The sequence below is a fragment of the Mustela lutreola genome, chromosome X, assembly GCF_030435805.1.
Source record: "Mustela lutreola isolate mMusLut2 chromosome X, mMusLut2.pri, whole genome shotgun sequence".
Taxonomy (NCBI): domain Eukaryota; kingdom Metazoa; phylum Chordata; class Mammalia; order Carnivora; family Mustelidae; genus Mustela; species Mustela lutreola.
In genome coordinates, this window is record NC_081308.1 from 43,236,080 (window position 1) to 43,253,670 (window position 17,591).

General features: G+C 39.3%; 1 protein-coding gene across 6 annotated transcripts in view; it reads left to right on the plus strand.

Annotated features, from left to right (window-relative positions):
- The window catches only part of PAGE4 (PAGE family member 4), a 158,835-nt gene extending 142,145 nt beyond the window's left edge, over nt 1–16,690 (plus strand). For 2 of the 6 annotated variants that reach the window (XM_059157817.1, XM_059157818.1), the window contains 4 exons: nt 12,856–12,941; nt 13,409–13,514; nt 15,211–15,342; nt 16,579–16,690. In XM_059157817.1, coding sequence (XP_059013800.1) covers nt 12,864–12,941; nt 13,409–13,514; nt 15,211–15,342; nt 16,579–16,595 — 333 coding nt within the window. In that variant the 5' untranslated portion in view covers nt 12,856–12,863 and the 3' untranslated portion in view covers nt 16,596–16,690. Of the gene's footprint in view, nt 1–10,876; nt 10,985–11,365; nt 11,475–11,951; nt 12,035–12,855; nt 12,942–13,408; nt 13,515–15,210; nt 15,343–16,578 lie in introns of those variants that run through there. The other 4 variants (XM_059157816.1, XM_059157814.1, XM_059157813.1 and 1 more) reach the window with 4 other exon arrangements.
- Nucleotides 16,691–17,591: the final 901 nt, after the last annotated feature.

The following is a 17,591-nucleotide window of genomic DNA, read 5'->3' on the forward strand; positions in this document are numbered from 1 at the left end:
CTCTATGATTCTGATGGATTCCTGTCTCACATTGAGGTCCTTTATCCATTTCGAGTTTATCTTTGTGTATGGTGTAAGAGAGTGGTTGAGTTTCATTCTTCTACATATAACTGTCCAATTTTCCCAGCACCGTTTATTGAAGAGGCTGTCTTTTTTCTACTGTATATTTTTTCCTGCTTTGTCGAAGATTATTTGACCATAGAGTTGAGGGTCCATATCTGGGCTCTCTACTCTGTTCCACTGGTCTATGTGTTTGTTTTTATGCTAGTTATTTAGGCCTTTTTGGATTGGTTTATTCAGTATCTTACAGTTTTCAATATACAGATCTTGTTTTTTTTTAAAGATTATTTATTTATTTATTTGACAGAGAGAGAGAGATCACAAGTAGGCAGAGAGGCAGGCAGAGAGAGAGAGAGAGAGGAGGAAGCAGGCTCCCTGCCGAGCAGAGAGCCCGATGCGGGACTCGATCCCAGGACCCTGAGAGCATGACCTGAGCCGAAGGCAGCGGCTTAACCCACTGAGCCACCTAGGCGCCCCAGATCTTGTTTTTTTTTTAATTTAAATTCTATTAGCCAACATATAGTACATCATTAGTTCCAGATGTAGTGTTCAATCATTCATCAGTTGTATATAACACCTAGTGCTCATCACATCACTTGCTCTCCTTAACGTCCACTACCCAGTTGTCCCATTCCCACCAACGTCTCCCCTTCTACAACCTTCAGTTTGTTTCCCAGAGCCAAAAGTCTCTCATGATTTGTCTCCCTCTCTAATTTCCCCCCATTCAGTTTTTACCTCCAACATAGAGATCTTGTATGTATTTTGTGAGATTCAGATCTAAGTGTGCTAATATTCTGAATGATTGTAAATATTTAAAAAATAACTTAGGTTTCCAGTTTACATTGCTCATGTATAAAAATTCAACTGCTTTTTGTCTGTTGCTCTTGTATATTGTGGCCTAGCTAAACTCACTTCTACTTTTTTTTTTAAACTTACTTATTCTAAGAAGTTTGTTTTGTTTTTGTTTTTTCTTTTTTCCAGATTCCTTGGAATTCCTTTATAGACAATCATGTTGTCTGCAAATAGGGTGATTTTTATTTTTATTTTATTTTACATACAGGTGTAATATTAGTTTCAGATGTAAAATACAGTGATTCAACACTTCCATACAACACCCTGTACTCATCATAAGTGAACTCCTAAATCCCTGTCACCTGGATGTTATCTTTGAAGAAATGTCTGTTCATGTCTTCCAACCATTTTTAATTGGATTATCTGTTTTTGGGATGTTCAGTTTAATAAGTTCCTTATAAATTTTAGGTGTTAAAAATAGATCTATCCTATGACCCAGCAATTGCACTACTAGGTATTTTTGAAAAGAAGGGGCACATGCACCCTAATTTCATAGCAACCATGTCCACAATAGCCGAACTGTGGAAGGAGCTGAGATGTCCTTCAACAGATGAATAGATAAAGAAGATATGGGGTGTGTGTGTATCTATAAACACACACATACATACATACAATGGAATATTACTCAGCTATCAGAAAAGGTGAATATCCACCATTTACATTGACATGGATGGAACTGGAGGTAATCATGCTAAGTGAAGTCAGTCAAGAAGAGAAAGAAAATTATCATATGGTTTCACTTATATGTGGAACATAAGGAATAGCACAGAGGACTTTAGGGGAAGAGAGGGAAATCTGAAGGGGGAGAAATCAGAGGGATAGACAAACCAGGAGAGACTATGGACCTTGGGAAACAAACTGAGGGTTTCAGAGGTGAGGGGGATGAGGGGAGGTGGTAACAGTGTGCTGGGTATTAAGGAGGGCATATGTTGTGACAAGCACGGTGTGTTATAAATAACTAATGAATCATTGAACCCTACATCAAAGGCTAATTGATCATAATAAAAAAGTATCTTCCATATTTTAATGTATTTCTTAACAATATATTTTTTCATAATACATTGCTAGTGTTATTTTTATATGTTCTTTAAAAATTTTAGTATTCTTAATGACTTAATAAAGTAGCCAGTGATATTCTTCAAGTTGCATCATAGTTGATCAATTTGAAACTTCTTTACATTTCTCAATATACTATCCTATTTTTAACAAAGAAAATGCTTACTTTACAGGCATCGTGTATGTTTGTATGTATGTATATACACACATATACAAATGACTGTGTTATGTCTAAATCACCTTCAATTGCAAATAAATTTCCATTTCATTTGTTTCTTTAAAAAATTAAAAATAGGGGCGCCTGGGTGGCTCAGTGGTAAGCCTCTGCCTTCAGCACAGGTCATGATCTCAGGGTCCTGGGATCAGCCAGCATTGGGCTCTCTGCTCAACAGGGAGCCTGCATCCCACTCTCTCTGTGCCTGCTGCTCTGCCTACTTGTGGTCTCTCTCTCTCTGTCAAATAAATAAATAAAATCTTTTAAAAAAAGGTTAAAAAATAAAAAAGATAAATTTTGAATACTAACCTTTTATCAGATATGTCATTTGCAAATATCTTCTCCCATTCAGTAAGTTGTCTTTTTGTTTTGTTGACTGTTTCCTTTGGTATGAAGAAGCTTTTTTATTTTAATGTAGTCCCAATAGTTTATTTTTGCTTTTATTTCCTTTCCATATCTAGACAAATGTTGCTACAGCCCAAATCAGAGAAATTACTGCCTATGCTCTCTTCTAGGATTTTTATGCTTTCAGGTCTCACATTTAGGTACTTAATTCATTTTGAATTTATTTTTGTATGTGGTGTAAGAAAGTGGTCAGAGAAATCCATAGTTATAGTCTAAGATTTCAATATCTCTCTCTCTTTTTTTTTAAAGATTTTATTTATTTATTTGACAGAGAGAGATCACAAGTAGGCAGAGAGGCAGGCAGAGAGAGAGAGAGGAGGAAGCAGACTCCCTGCTGAGCAGAGAGCCCGATGCGGAACTCGATCCTAGGACCCTGAGATCATGACTGGAGCTGAAGGCAGCGGCTTAACCCACTGAGCCACCCAGGCGCCCTCAATATCTCTTTTTAAAAAATATTTTATTTATCCATTTGACAGAGAGAGAGTATACAAGCAGGGGGAGCAGCAGAGGGAGAGGGAGAAGCAGACTCTTCATTGAGCAAGGAGCCCACTATGGGGCTCAATCCCAGGACCCTGGGATCAAGACCTGAGCTGAAGGCAGATAACCAACTGAGCCACCAAGGTGTCTCAATATTTTCTTCTTAATAATTGACAGAATATATAGGTAGAAAATCAGCAAGGATACGATAGACAATTTGAAAGATGCAAAACACCAAGACTCATTTAGGAAGAAATAGACAACCTGAATAATCCTTCATATATTAAAGCAATTTCAATTTTAGTGAAAAAATGTTCCCACAAAGAAAACTCCAAGCCCAAATGGCATCACTGGAGAAGTATAACAAATATTTGAGAAATAAATAATAGTAATTCTATACAAGCTCTTCCAAAATATTGAAGAGGAAAGAATACTTTTCTGCTCATTCTTTGAGGCCAGAATTTCCTTGATACCAAAACTGGATAAAGATAATAGAAAACTACATATCAATATGCCTCATAAATATAGATACAAAAATTCTATGCAAGATTTTAATATATTAAAATCAACAATATGGTGAAAAGATAATACATGAATGGAATTTATCTCAATAATACAGGGCTGGCTTAATATTTGAAAATCGATCAACGAAATTCACCATAGTAATAAACCAAAAGAGAAAAGCCCATATGATTGTTTTAACAGACGCAGAATATTGAACGCTTTTGCCCTAATATCAGGACCAAGACAAAGATGTCCACTCTCACCACCTGTATTCAATATTGTACTCAAAGTTCTAGGTAGTATAATCAGGTAAAATAAGGAAATAAAAATGCATACATATTGGAAATGAATAAGTAAAATTGCCTATTCACAGATGACATGATCATTTTCATTAAAAATATAATGGAATCTATTTTAACAGTTTATTTTTTTAATTAAAAAATATGTTATGATTTATTTGTCAGAGAGAAAGAGAGAGACAGAGTGCCAGCCAGAGGGAGAAACAGGCTCCCCGCTGAGGAGGGAGACTGATGCGGGACTTGATCCCAGGACCCTGGGATCATGATCTGAGCCGAAGGCAGATGCTTAACTGACTGAGTCACCCAGGCACCCAGAAAATATGATAGAATCTAATTAAAAGCTACTAAAATCAACAAGTGAGTCTAACCAAGTTGCAGGATTCGAGGTCAATGGAAAGAAATCAGTTTTATTTCCATATACTAACAAGAATAAAAAATTGAAATAAAATCCAATACAATTTACAACACCATAAAACATATGAAATACATAGGGATAAATATGACCAAAAAAGTGATAGATATGTACACTGAAAACTACAAAACACCACTGAGAGAAATCAAAACTTAAGTATATAGAGAGGTATATCTTGTTCATGGGTCTGAAGACTCCAAATGGTTAAGTTGTTAATTCTCCCCAAATTAATCTATGAATTTAACACATTCTCAATCAAAATCCGAGCAGTACTTTTTGTAGAAATTAACAAGCTGATTCTGAAATTCATATGGAAAAGCAAAGGACCTATATTAACTAGAATAAGATTTCAAGAATTATCATAAAACTATATCACAATAGTATGGTGCTGACATAAAGGTAGATAAATGGAACAAAGCAGAGAGTCCAGAAATAAATCCATGCACATATGACAACTGATTTTTGGCAAAGGCATATACAGGCATAAGAGCTAGTAAAGGCCAGCATGACGAAGGTAACTTCACCAGTTGTCTAACTACCAAGAAATATGTACATAAGTAGAAACTCAATCAAGAGAGAAAAGTCCAAAGCTGGATGAGCACAGGTGAGAAGCCTGAATACCATCAATGAAGACTGAAAGCGCAATTATAAATTGGGGATTGGTTGGCACAGAAAGGGAACTCAGGAAGCTTCTGTATAAGGAGGAGAGAAGAAGGGGGCATTTTCTCCAGGTGATGGAGCTGCCAAGAGGGATAAAACCTTCCTAGGATCCTCTCCATTGCTTCCAGTGAACCACCCCAAAATGCCAACACTAAGTAATAGCTATCTGAATACATGTGAATGTGTGTGTGACAACTAAATGTGCATGAGTAATATCTGGAATTTATAGATTGTTGGAGTCAAAGTTTAAAATGACATGCTTTGTCAATCAGATTATAGGAACTCTCCTTTGCAATCAGGAAAACTTTCATGATTAGCATGCAGTTGATTTAAAAAAAATTACCCACAGGATATTTATATTCTCAATCTATTCATGCCCTTACTGTACTCTACTGTTGGTCAAGGACACAAAAGAAAAGATCCCTCTTTCACCCATAGCCCGGATCTCTAGCCAGTGGTCTCTGCAGTTTTCAAGCATATTATGACCTACCAGCATCTATGACTTAGCTCATGATGTTCCTCATGCCAGTGCTGCTTCCAGCACATATGGTACTTAACACCACATCACCTCTTGTGGATGATGGTCATGGGGTTGCTAAACTCCTTGAGCTAAAGGGTTCAAGGGAACTTGATCCACCAGGCAACACAATGTAAAGAAACAACCAAATGCAGTGGGATCAGACAGGTTTAATTCCTGGAATACCTTGTCAGAGGATGTGATGTCAGGCAAGTTGTAAATACTCTTAAGCTGCTATTTCTTCATGTAGAATTTTTTTTCAAATCATTAAGGAAGTAGGCAGGCAATGATTCATGAGGATGTTTGCTGCAGCATGGATGATAATCTAGAATGAATGTGTAAGACATATATATATATAGATAGATCTATCTATCTTTCTATCTATACACATACATATATACATATATATAGAAATATATGCATTAAAATGACAAAGAGAAGAGAGCTTTTTTTTTTTTTTTTTAATGAGGAGGAGAAGAGGGGAAAAGGTGGAGGGAAAGGGAGAGACAGTCTTAAGCAGGCTCCACGCCCAGTGTGGAGCTGACATGGGGCTTGATCTCACAATCTTGAGTTCACAACCTGAGCCAAAATTAAGAGTCGGATACTTGGGCACCTGGGTGGCTCAGTGGGTTAAGTTGCTGCCTTTGGCTTGGGTCAGGGATCGAGTCCCGCATCGGGCTCTCTGCTCAGCGGGGAGCCTGCTTCCCTCTCTCTCTCTCTGCCTGCCTCTCCATCTACTTGTGATTTCTCTCTGTCAAATAAATAAATAAAATCTTAAAAAAAAAAAAAAAAGAGTCGGATACTTAACTGACTGAGCCATCCAGACGCCGCAGAAGAAAGGTTTTTAAGGAATGCTGGAATCCCAGGGTTGTTTCTCAATTCTCCCCTTTCTGACTTCATATATTTTTTTACTATGAGCATGAATTACTTGAGTAATAATGTTCACCTTTATTATTTATCAAGAGTGCAAATTCAGATACTAGCATGGGACCATTTTCTCCCATCAAAATAGCAGAAAAAGAACTAATGTTATACCCAACAATTGCAAGGGTGGAAGATTTTTATTTATTTATTCGACAGAGAGAGAGAGAAAGAGATCACAAGTAGGCAGAGAGAGAGGGAAAGCAGGCTCCCTGCCGAGCAGAGAGCCGGATGTGGGGCTCGATCATAGGACCCAGAGATCATGACATGAGCCAAAGGCAGAGGCTTAGCCCGCTGAGCCACCCAGGTGCCCCATAAATAAAATCTTTAAAAATAAAAGAAAACGGGTCTTTTTATACACAAGCTGTAGTGTGAAATGGTTTCTCCTATCTTTGAGTCATCTAGCAAGACAAATTAAAAACATTTAAAGCCCCCACTTTCCTTTCATTCAGCAATTCAGTTTCCAGGAATACATTCTAATATGAGAAAAGCATGCTACAGCAGAAGAATGTGATGTTCATTCTAATTTTTCTTATAATAGCAAAAAGATGAGGGATAATCAACATAAAACACACACATAGATGCACATGTATCTGTTTAAAATAAACAATATTATACTATAGTGCTCCATGCCTTTTTGGTATTATTTAACCTTATTTAATGGACATCAGTATATACCGATATGTGTTAATTTATCTAATTCTTCAATGGCTGCAAAATTTCCATTGTCTAGTTTTCCTGCAATTCCTATGAGCAAATACATTACTGAACACACAGGCAGTTTTTGCATTCTTAGAATTGTTGTGTATATACCGCAGTCTACTTGGATGGATATACCTTTAGAATGAATCCCAAAAGGGAGATGGCTGGGAAAGAATGCTTAGTGCATTACTAATTGAGAAATAATGAGAGTGTCAGGAGTTTCTCATGAACCTCTAAACCTGCTTCCTCTCCTTCATGTAAAGGATTGGGGATGGGTTATACGAGCTGTTGGGGCTCAACACAGACACAACCCATAACACCTCAACACAGACACAACCCATAATACCCTCTATTGCTCTCTCTCCAAGGCTAGCTGTTGGGATTTCTCCCAAATACACATGAAGGTGGTGGTTATGAGCAGTAACTCCCAGGTCTGGTCTATATGCAGACCCACAGTGGCAGTACCTAGGCCAGAAGAAGCTGAGACAGGGAAGAACAGAGCACTCCCCACCTCCATCATTTCCTGAAGCACACACTTTTAGTATGTGACCCTACTCTTTCCCTCCTTCAGGTATTGGAAACAGGTTGGGTCATTACCCGCTCACAGTATAGTCACAGCTGCCACCTCACCATGGCTTCGGCATGGCCTTGTGTCTATACATCCTTCTCATAACTGACCCAGGTACATATATCACATTTCTCCCGCTGGTTTTTTGGACAGTCTGAAAAGAGCTTACCTTTGGCCCATGTACCACCTGGGCCTTGGCCTAGGGTTGGACCTTGATACGTGTTCCACTTCAGACTGGGCACAGTCACTAGTCCCTATTCTTTTTTTTTTTTTTAATTTTATCATTTTTTTTTAAGATTTTATTAATTTACTTGAGGGAGAATGAGTGAGAGAGAGATGAGAGAGGAGAAGGTCAGAGGGAGAAGCAGATTCCCCAAGGAGCCTGATGCGGGACTTGATCCTGGAAGTCCGGGATCATGACCTGAGCCGAAGGCAGCTGCCCAACCAACTGAGCCACCCAGGCGCCCACTAGTCCCTATTCTTGATTATCACCTCCAACAATAGTAAATGGGTGGACAAAAAGTCTGTTTTCCTTCTGCTATGGTGAGGAAGGGGAGGGACAGGAATGGCAGAAAGGGATGCCTTTTGGCTCCCCTCAGTGGTCCTAACAACAACACTATTACTTCCAGGTGTTAATTTTGCCCAGAATGAGATGACCTCATGCTGGGATTTAAATAATAATGACATGAGAGTGGAACTGAGCAATTCTCAGTGAATGAATTATTTGTGAAGAGCAGATTTTGCTTGTGCCATGAAACAAATAAAATGGAATGCTATCTACCATCTTCACAATGATACAAACAAGGTCTTGGGAGTACCTGAGTGTCCTTGGTCAGAGTGGTTGCTCTGTCTTGATGTTGTCCGAGTATGAGGTTACTTGGAAGGCTTGGAGCACAGGGCAAATTGGATTTTTTTTCTTCAGTTTAGACTCCAAGCTCTCACACAGACTGGACCCCATCTTCCCAGTGTCCTGAAGAAACTTGATCCTACCCAGAGAGCGCAGCTGCTGCCAACAGACAAAGCACCAAGGTCAGGGAGACAGCTGGGCAGCAGATAGTCTTTCCAAGAGATAACAGGAAATGACTAAGAGCCAGTAAAACAGCTCACCCAAGGAGAAACATGAGACTGAGGCCAGATCCCACAGTTTATGCTGATTAAAGAGTATGAGACCTCAATCCTTCTCAGTAAATCTTTATTTCATACACAAGAAGATCTGAATTGTAGGAACAGCTCCTGATTAGATATTAAAAGTGGTTATCCCTAATTAGTGAAATCAAGGAAAAATTATATATTCTTTACCCTTGGCTCTAAATTGACTCTAGATCTCTTCTGTATGAGACGGGGAGGGTGAGAGGAAGGCAGAGAGGGAGGGATGTGGCAATCCTACTTCTGCCACAGGGGATCTTTCTAACTCTCAAAGAATGTGTGCTTCTCTAAAGGCGACCTGCAGAGTTTGGGAATGAAAGAAAGAAAGGGTTTTTGGTGGGGGTGGAGATAGGCAAGGGCAGGGCAAATTCCTTTCTGTCTTGTAGGTGTCCACCTACCTTTGCCAAAAGCAGCAACAGTGGGCTGCCTGTCCTCCTTCTCCCCTCCCCTCCCCTCCCTCTTTCCACGACAGTGGAGGACCAGACCACCTAGGTCATGGTGAAGCCTTTGGAGGTTTACCAGATGCAGGAGACCTACAATCCTGAGGACTGCATTTTACTTCCTGTGTTACCTGTGGAGTACCATGTGTCTTTGGAGCCCTGGAACATGCTGGCTTCAGGAAAACAAATTATATTTATTGTCTGAGAGGAGTAGGAAGTGAACTTTACCAAATCCTCTCCTTTTGGGATCATGCGGCACATACACAATGATACATAACCAGCTGTTTCAAGTTAATAACTCAATGTAAGCAGCACCAATATGACAGCAGACATTAGTCAGTATTGCTTTTGATGGGTGGCCACATTCCATTTTCAAATGTGCCAGTTTAGTTATATAGCAAATCCATGACCATTATTCTATAAATTAAGCTCCTTTGGAAAACCCATGTATCTAAATCTTTATTCACATCCAAGACAGTTTCCTTAACATAAAGTTTTATTATCTTTAAAATATTTTTTTCATTTACTTGAAAGAGACACAGAGTGAAAAAGATAGATCATGGGCAAGGGGGAGTGGGTAGAGAAACAGACTCCCCACTGAGCCAGGAGCCCAATGTGGGACTTGATCCCAGGACCCTAGGATCATGACCTGAGTGGAAGACAGATGCGTAACCAACTGAACCACCCAGATGCCCTAACACAAAGTTTTAGAAGTAGAAGTGCTGAGTTACAGGATATGTACAAGTTTTAAAGCTCATATATTCGAATTTAGCAATACTTTTCTTTACATTTTCTGGATTCCTCTTATGCTTAAAATGGCTTTGCACACTTTCAGAGCCTAAAAGCTTTCACACATCTCTGGGGGAGCCTAAGATTCTCTTGAGGGCCCTGGGACAGTTGCACTGAGGAGAAAATTTGGAGGGCCAATTGGCAGGTGAAATGCAGGACTGGGAACAGTCCTAGACGCATTGACATATTTTGGGGGTGGAGAGGGGAAGGACAAGTATTCCAGGATTCAGAAACAATGCCTTGTTCCAGGCAGGGCAGAGTCTGCTTGGTTGGGGAAGGCTGGATCCACAGCCTATGTGACACACACATCACTGCCTATACCCACAGGTGTTATTACACGTACCCCCAAAGTTGGGGATTGGCTGGTGAAGTTGACTCCGCAGAGGCTGTGTTTAGGTGGCGACGGAAGATAGATGCCATTTTTCTTTCCCTTTCTAATTCTCCCACAGGCTCTCTGCTGTCTCTTCGCAAGTGTTAAAGCGAATAGGGTGAATGCATGAGTGTCATGGGGAGCCAGCAAGACTCAGATGGGTCGGGGCAGAGAGATCTGTAATCTCTGAGAAGGAAGTTCCTCCGAGTCGTCATCTTTCTCCTCAAAGGTCCTCTGGCTGCCATGGCCCATGTTGCGGCGGGGCCAGGACAAGGGAGGACGGTGGGCTGCAAAGGGGTCAGATGAAGTTAGCGGGAGTCTTGGGGGATGTTATTTGAGGCGTCTGGGTGCCAGAGGTATCACGTACTGCCGACAAAGGGTAGATGCAGGAATCCTCGGTGGGTTCCCGGATGAAGGGATGAGGAGAGCCCCGCCCGTGCAGCACATGCGGGATGCAGTGCGCATGCCCAGTGCCCAGCACTTTCCCATCAGCCACTGGTGTGAGGACGTGTGCAAAGCGGTCCCGGTGAAGTTCCGTGCAGGTCGCATCGTACCGTCTGATTTCTTTCTCACTGTCTTCAAGACTCAATAGGTAGGTCTCCAGATCAGTCTGTGTAGAAGTTTAAATGCGACTGTGAGGAGGGAGCCAGTGGGCTTTGGGTGGGTCAGGACCATGTAGTTCTGGTCTCTGAGGCGGAAAGCCTTGGAGGTCTTTATTCTTCTCATAGGCGTTGCAGCTACCATGGCTTTTGTCACGGTGGAGAACAAGTGGAGGGGAGGGGGCCATATGAAGATGGGGCAGAGTTTGAGGCATCATTTGATATATCTGGGTCTTGGAGAAACCAGGAACTGAAAGAGGGCAGATTTGGGAATTTTCGGTGCAGCCCTGGGTGGGGGGATGGGGAAAGCCATACCGCGTGGCATATGCTGTAGCAGTGCGCATGCCCAGTGCTGCACGCCTTCCCATCAGCCACTGGTGTGGGACGTGTGCAAAAAGCCCTGTGTGCAGAGCTGTGCCAGTCGCGTCTTTCTGTCTGGATTCTTTCTCCCAGAGACTCGATCGTTTTCCCAGGAGCGTAAGTGTGAGTGAGTGAGGAAAGAACGAGCGGACTAAAGGCAGGTCGGGGTGGTATAGTTTTTTGTCTCAGAGGAGGGAGGTTCCTGAGGTAATCACATTTCTCTTCGTGGGTCTTGCAGTTGCCATGGGTTTTGTCTTTGTTGGGGGGCTCTGAGGCGGGGGAGGATGGTGGGTGGGTGAGGAAGGGGGTATCAGATAAAGATGGGGCAAATCTTGGTGATGTTATTTGAGATATCTGGGTCTTGGCAGCACCGGAAACTGCCAATAGAGAGCAGATTCGGGAGTTTTTCGTGAGGCCTCCGTGAGGGGGGCAGGGAAGTCCTTCCCCTAAAGCACTTGCAGTGCACATGCGCAGTGCCTAGCTGTGGTGAGGCCCTGGGTGGGGGGCAGGGAAAGCCTTACCACGTGGCATGTGCTATAGCAGTGCGCATGCCCAGTGCTATAGGCCTTCCCATCAGCCACTGGTGTGGGACGTGTGCAAAAAGCTTTCTGTGCAGAGCTGCGCCGGTCGCGTCTTTCGGTCTGGGTTCTTTGTCCTGGAGACTCAGTCATTCTCCCAGGAGTGTAAGTGTGAGTGAGTTGTGGTGGTTGATGAGGGGGCATGTGCAAAGCCTTCTGGGTGCTCAGCCTAGCGGGTCCAGTCTTAACGTGTGGATTTTTTCTCACTGAGACTCAATCAGTAGGTCCGCAGATTAGTCCAACCAGGAGTTCAAGTTTGAGTGTGAGGAGGGTACTGGCTTTCGGTGGGTGGGGGCAGTGTGGTTCCTGGTCTCTGGGGAGCAAGTTCTTTGAGGTTGTTATCCTCCTCACAGGTATGGCCACCATGACCCCTGTGGTGGTGGGCCTGGGAAAGGGGAGATGATGGGCTGTGGAGGGGAGGGTGCCAGATGAAGATGGGGAGTCTAAGGGGTGCTATTGGAGGCATCTGAGTTCTGGAGGCACCTGAAACTGCTGATAGAGCACAGAATTGGGAACGGTAGTGGAGAGTGGACAGGGCTATATATAACAAAATCTCTCATAGTTGGGCGTCCAATTGTGAAACTAAATCTTTTTGGGAAAGTCGTATGTCTTTTTTCAGGTACTTGAAGGTCCCTTGTCTGCCAAATTCCTGTGAAACAGAGGTTTTGTAGACAGCCTAATTTGATGCGATTGGAAAATAAGCAGTGGTTATTAATTCAAGATTAATAAAAATTATTAATTTTTTAAAAAGAGTAATAAAATATTTTTATAATATTAGTATATTATTAAATTAATGAAAACTAATCTTTTTTGTTTTGGAAATCCCTACAAATGTAAAGAATTTATAAGCAGCAGTTGGCTGTGAAGATAGTCCAGTAGAATTATTGTTTTATTACAATCTTCAGTTAATGATTTTCTACTTTCAGTGAGAAATATGAGTGCTCGAGTAAGATCAAAATCTAGAGGAAAGGGAGATGGAAAAAAATCTTCTAAGCTGGATGAACCTGGAGTTGTGAGTGCTTTAACATCTTCCTTCCATTGCCAGAAATAATTTTTTATGAAAAGCCATTGAAAAAGTTGTTGAACCAATATAGATCTGTTGTTTAAAGGACTTCCTTGTTGAAAATGGGTGAAAAATTAATCCCATGAGAGAGACTGAGCAAAAAGACTTATTTTCTGTTGTTGCTTGGATATGTAAATTGGGCTGGAAATTATCTCTATGGCTTTCTCATTGTACTTTTTAATAAACAAATACCGCATCTCAGAAAAGATTAGAAAGGTTTCCCAAAATACTGGTCCTTGCAGATAATTGCTTTCTCAGAATATTTTCTATATAGAAAGAATAATTTTACTGAATACTTAGAAGAGCATAAGAAAGATTCATATTTATAATTATTTCCATGTAGTATGTATATTTGTGTCTTCTCTTATGATAGTATTAATGTCAATACTCTTTATTTGCACCTACCCTCCCCCAAGGCTAAGCAACCAGGTAAAAAAACACCTCAAAAAAAGGAACCACCTACTGAGGATCCAGAGATTGAGCCTGGACAAGAGAGAGAAGAAGGAGCATGTGGGGTTCAAGGTGATGAGGGGATGGAGAAACATGTTGTATTTCATCTATTAGGCTCTATTAGAAATAGAAATAGATAAAAGGTTCCCTGAAAATTGGCTGGAAACCTGTTTGGGAAGGGAAAGGTATAGTTGCAGCTGACTATAGCCCCTCTCTGATAAGTTTTCCTTCTTTGAGCACTTTACCATCCCATATTTTAAATTATTTGGCATGCTTGGGGAATAGAATTCTTGCCAAGGCTCTAAATTAACAAACTAAGGGAAATAACTTTAAATTTAGATAGAATTTATACTATATCACTAGTTAAATTTGGCTTTTTTTGAATGCTGTTTTCTGGGTTTAAGTCATTGCATCAAACATTTAAGCAAACCTAGATATATTTTGATTAGCTCTTAGATTGTAATTTTTGAAATACTAGAGAAACAAAAATGTGAAATCCTTTCCTAGTTGCTGTTGAAGTCTTCAATATTTTTGTTTTCCTGAACCATAATCTAGTTGTCACATACATTTTTTTAAGATTGATTTACTTTAGAGAGAGAGGGGTGCATGTGTGAGTGGGAAGAGGGGCAGAAGGGGAAAAGAGAGAATCTCAAGCAGACTCCCTGCTGAGTGCAGAGCATGATGTGGGGCTTGATCCCACAGTCCTGAGATCACGACCCAAGCTGAAACCAGGAGTTGGACGCTCAATTGATTGAGCCACCCAGGTGCCCCTAGTTGTCACATACTCGTTTTTTTTTTAACTTTTTACTTTAAAAATACTTAAAACTTACAGAAAAGTTGTAAGAAAGTACAGTGTATTCTTGTATCTTCAATGTCAATTCACTAATTGCTAACCTGTGCCACATACCACCTTTTCATTCGATAATAATACACATTATTATTGCTAAACCATCTGAGAGTAAATTACAAATATAAGCTATCTGAGCAGAAGTTTCAAATATAACCCTTTATTCTCAAGGTAATTCAGTATCTGTTTCCTAAAAAAGGGGGATATTCTTTTATATAACCCCAGTACAATGATCAAATTTAGGAACTTTAACATTAAGAAAACCTTATCTAATATGTAGTCTGTTAGCCTAGTAATAACCCAGTTTTGTCAGTTGGCTTAATAATATCTTTTATACCATTATTTTTTCCTGATCCAGGATCCAACCCAAAACCACCCATTGTATTTAATTGTCATCTCTCTTTTTCTTAGAAGAGTACTTCAGTCTTTCTTTTGTCTTTCATGACTGACATTTTTTGGAGTCAAAAACAAATGTTTTGTAAAACGTTCTTCAGCTTGGGTTTGTCTAATCTTACTATTGGTAATGACTTTTTCAGTCATTTTTTGGGGCCTGCTTGGTGGCAGGTAATGTACTAGATGCTGAAGATAAAAATATAAACGAGAGAATGATTTGTTTTGAGCTCACCATCTTGCCAAAAATTTATGTAAACAAATGGCTGATCTAGTAAGTATAATAATATAAATGTATATAGGTTACAAAGGTGACAGCTAAGTTGTCTTAAAACAGTTTTAGAAAAGGAAACGCTTCATAGAGGAGATAATGTATGAGAAAGGCAACTCCACTTTCTAGCAGAAAACTTTTTAATGCTCAATGTATTTTTATACATCACATTTTTTACAGTACTAACCTACAGAGCTGTATTTAGTAAGATTAATTTATGGTTTACTGCTTACATTAATAATTCTGTTTATTTATTTAAGAACCTGAACTGGAAGCTGAAAGCCAGGAAAAGGAAAAGGGTCTGGAAAAGACTGGAGGTGAGAGTGGAGATGGCCCTGATGTGAAAGGGAAGACTACACCTGATCTAGCATTTGCTAAAGTTCAAGAAGCAGGTAAGTTATCCATTAAGAATACAAGTCATGGGGTTGGTTTTTCCTGCAATATTATCATACTTTTGTAATAAATCACAAATATAAAGTTTATTTGAAAGGTAGTACAGACATCAAATGTTTGATTCAAAGATGGTGTCAGAGCAAAAAATATGTATCAAAGCCATGTTGTTGAATTATAAAATATGGAAGTGTTACTTTGGAATAGAAGTTCTTTGAAACCCAATGCAAGTGGTCACATACTTTTTATTTTTTATTTTTATTGTTTTTGTCAAATACTTTTTAAAGTATAGAAATTGTTTAACATAGCCAAGTGCCAATTGGATATCTAAACAACACAGTATTATTGATTTTCTTTTTATTTGCCTAAGCTACTTCTAAAAAATAACTATTTTTTATTTCTTTTAGACACCAAAAAATAATATGGTTCTCTTTGTTTTGGCTCTTATAGGTTAGTTTGTTGATTTTTTTTTAAACTGTGAGCTCTACCAATGAGAAATGATAATATTTTCCTTCACATTTTAATGTCATCTATGATGGTAGTGTTGTATAATTAGTGTGATCTGTAATTTTTTTTTTTTTGGTGACTATGTAATTATCATCATCTAAACCAGGCCACTCTTGAGAGTTAAAAGAGTTAAAGGGAGTACTGTTGACTGCTTACACCAGGACAATAGATGCAAATGAACAAGATGGCCACCATACTATAAATAGACCATATAAAGATTGAGCTAGATCAAAGAAATAATTTTGCACAAAAGAGACAAACCAAATGGAATAATGTTCTTTGTCCTCTGTAGTTAAAACAATTCCAAGTATGACATTATTATCTTAGCTGAAATGGATGATTAGGAGATTATTTCAAGTGAATGAATTTGAATGACACGGGGTTTACTTGTTTTGTTTTGCTCTTGGAGTTCCTACTTGGTTGATTTTCTTTTAACTGAAATCACTGGCATATTTTGCTCACTACTTAAAATTATCTTTAAATAAGCTCTTGGAATTTAATCTGTTCTGGGTTTGAGAAATCTTTTCTTCATGCCACCAAAAGGAGTGATGCATTTAAAAAGTTAGTGCTTATATGCTGAAAATGTACATTTGCATAGAAATCTATCTGCTGGTTAGGGTTCTGGTTTTAGTTCCATCTTATAAAACCAATGCTGTAGTGTCCTCCGTGTACTTTTATTATTGTCTAAGTTCTGCTAAGTGATGTACCCAACTGTTACGTTTATGTTTTAGGTGATGGACAGTCGTAAGTTAAAAAGAAGAGAAGATGAAGCCACACATACAGTTTGTTATATTGATAATTTGGCTTAAATTCTCTCAATAAAGATTTAAAGTTTGCTCTGAAGTTGTCATGCATATCTTCTGTTAAATCTGTTCCTAGGAACCTGATATTATTATAAATGGTATCTTTAAAAAACTCTTTGTGTTCTGTTTACAGCTGCTTTATGAAGTCTATTTATTTTTGTGTCATGATTTTGTCTGGCAACTTGGCTAAGTTTATTCTAATAGTGTATCTCTTTGTCCTTTTGGATTTTCTATATACATCATACCATATGCAGATAATAACAGTATTCTTTCCTCCTTTTGAATCTTTCTACCTTGTAGTTCTTGTCCTTTATAACACTGGCCACATCCTTTTGAGTACAATGTTGGATAAAAGCAAAGATAGTAGACATCCTTGTATATTCCTGATTTCTCTTTCAACATTTTTCACTATAATGTATACTATAAATTTTTATTTTTTTTTATTTTTAAATTTTTTTTTAAAGATTTATTTATTTATTTGACTGAGATCACAAGTAGGCAGAAAGGCAGGCAGACAGAGAGGAGGAAGCAGGCTCCCTGCTGAGCAGAGAACCTGATGCGGGACTCGATCCCAGGACCCTGGGATCATGACCTGAGCTGAAGGCAGAGGCTTTAAACCACTGAGCCACCCAGGTGCCCTATACTATAAATTTTTAAAAAGGAAGTTCCTTTTTATTCCTAGTTTGCTAAGGGTATTTACCATGAATATTTGTTGAATGTTACCATATACTTATGCCCATGGATTGAGATGATCTTAAGAGGTTTTTTCATTAATCTGTTAATGTGGATTCCTAGATAAACCCAATTTAAGTCATGATATAGTGTCCTTTCTATGTATTATTGGATTCCCCTCTCTAATGTTTTGTTCAGGATATTTATGTCTTTGTTCATGAGTGAGATTGGCCCATACTTTATGTACTCCATCTTGGGCTTTGATCTCA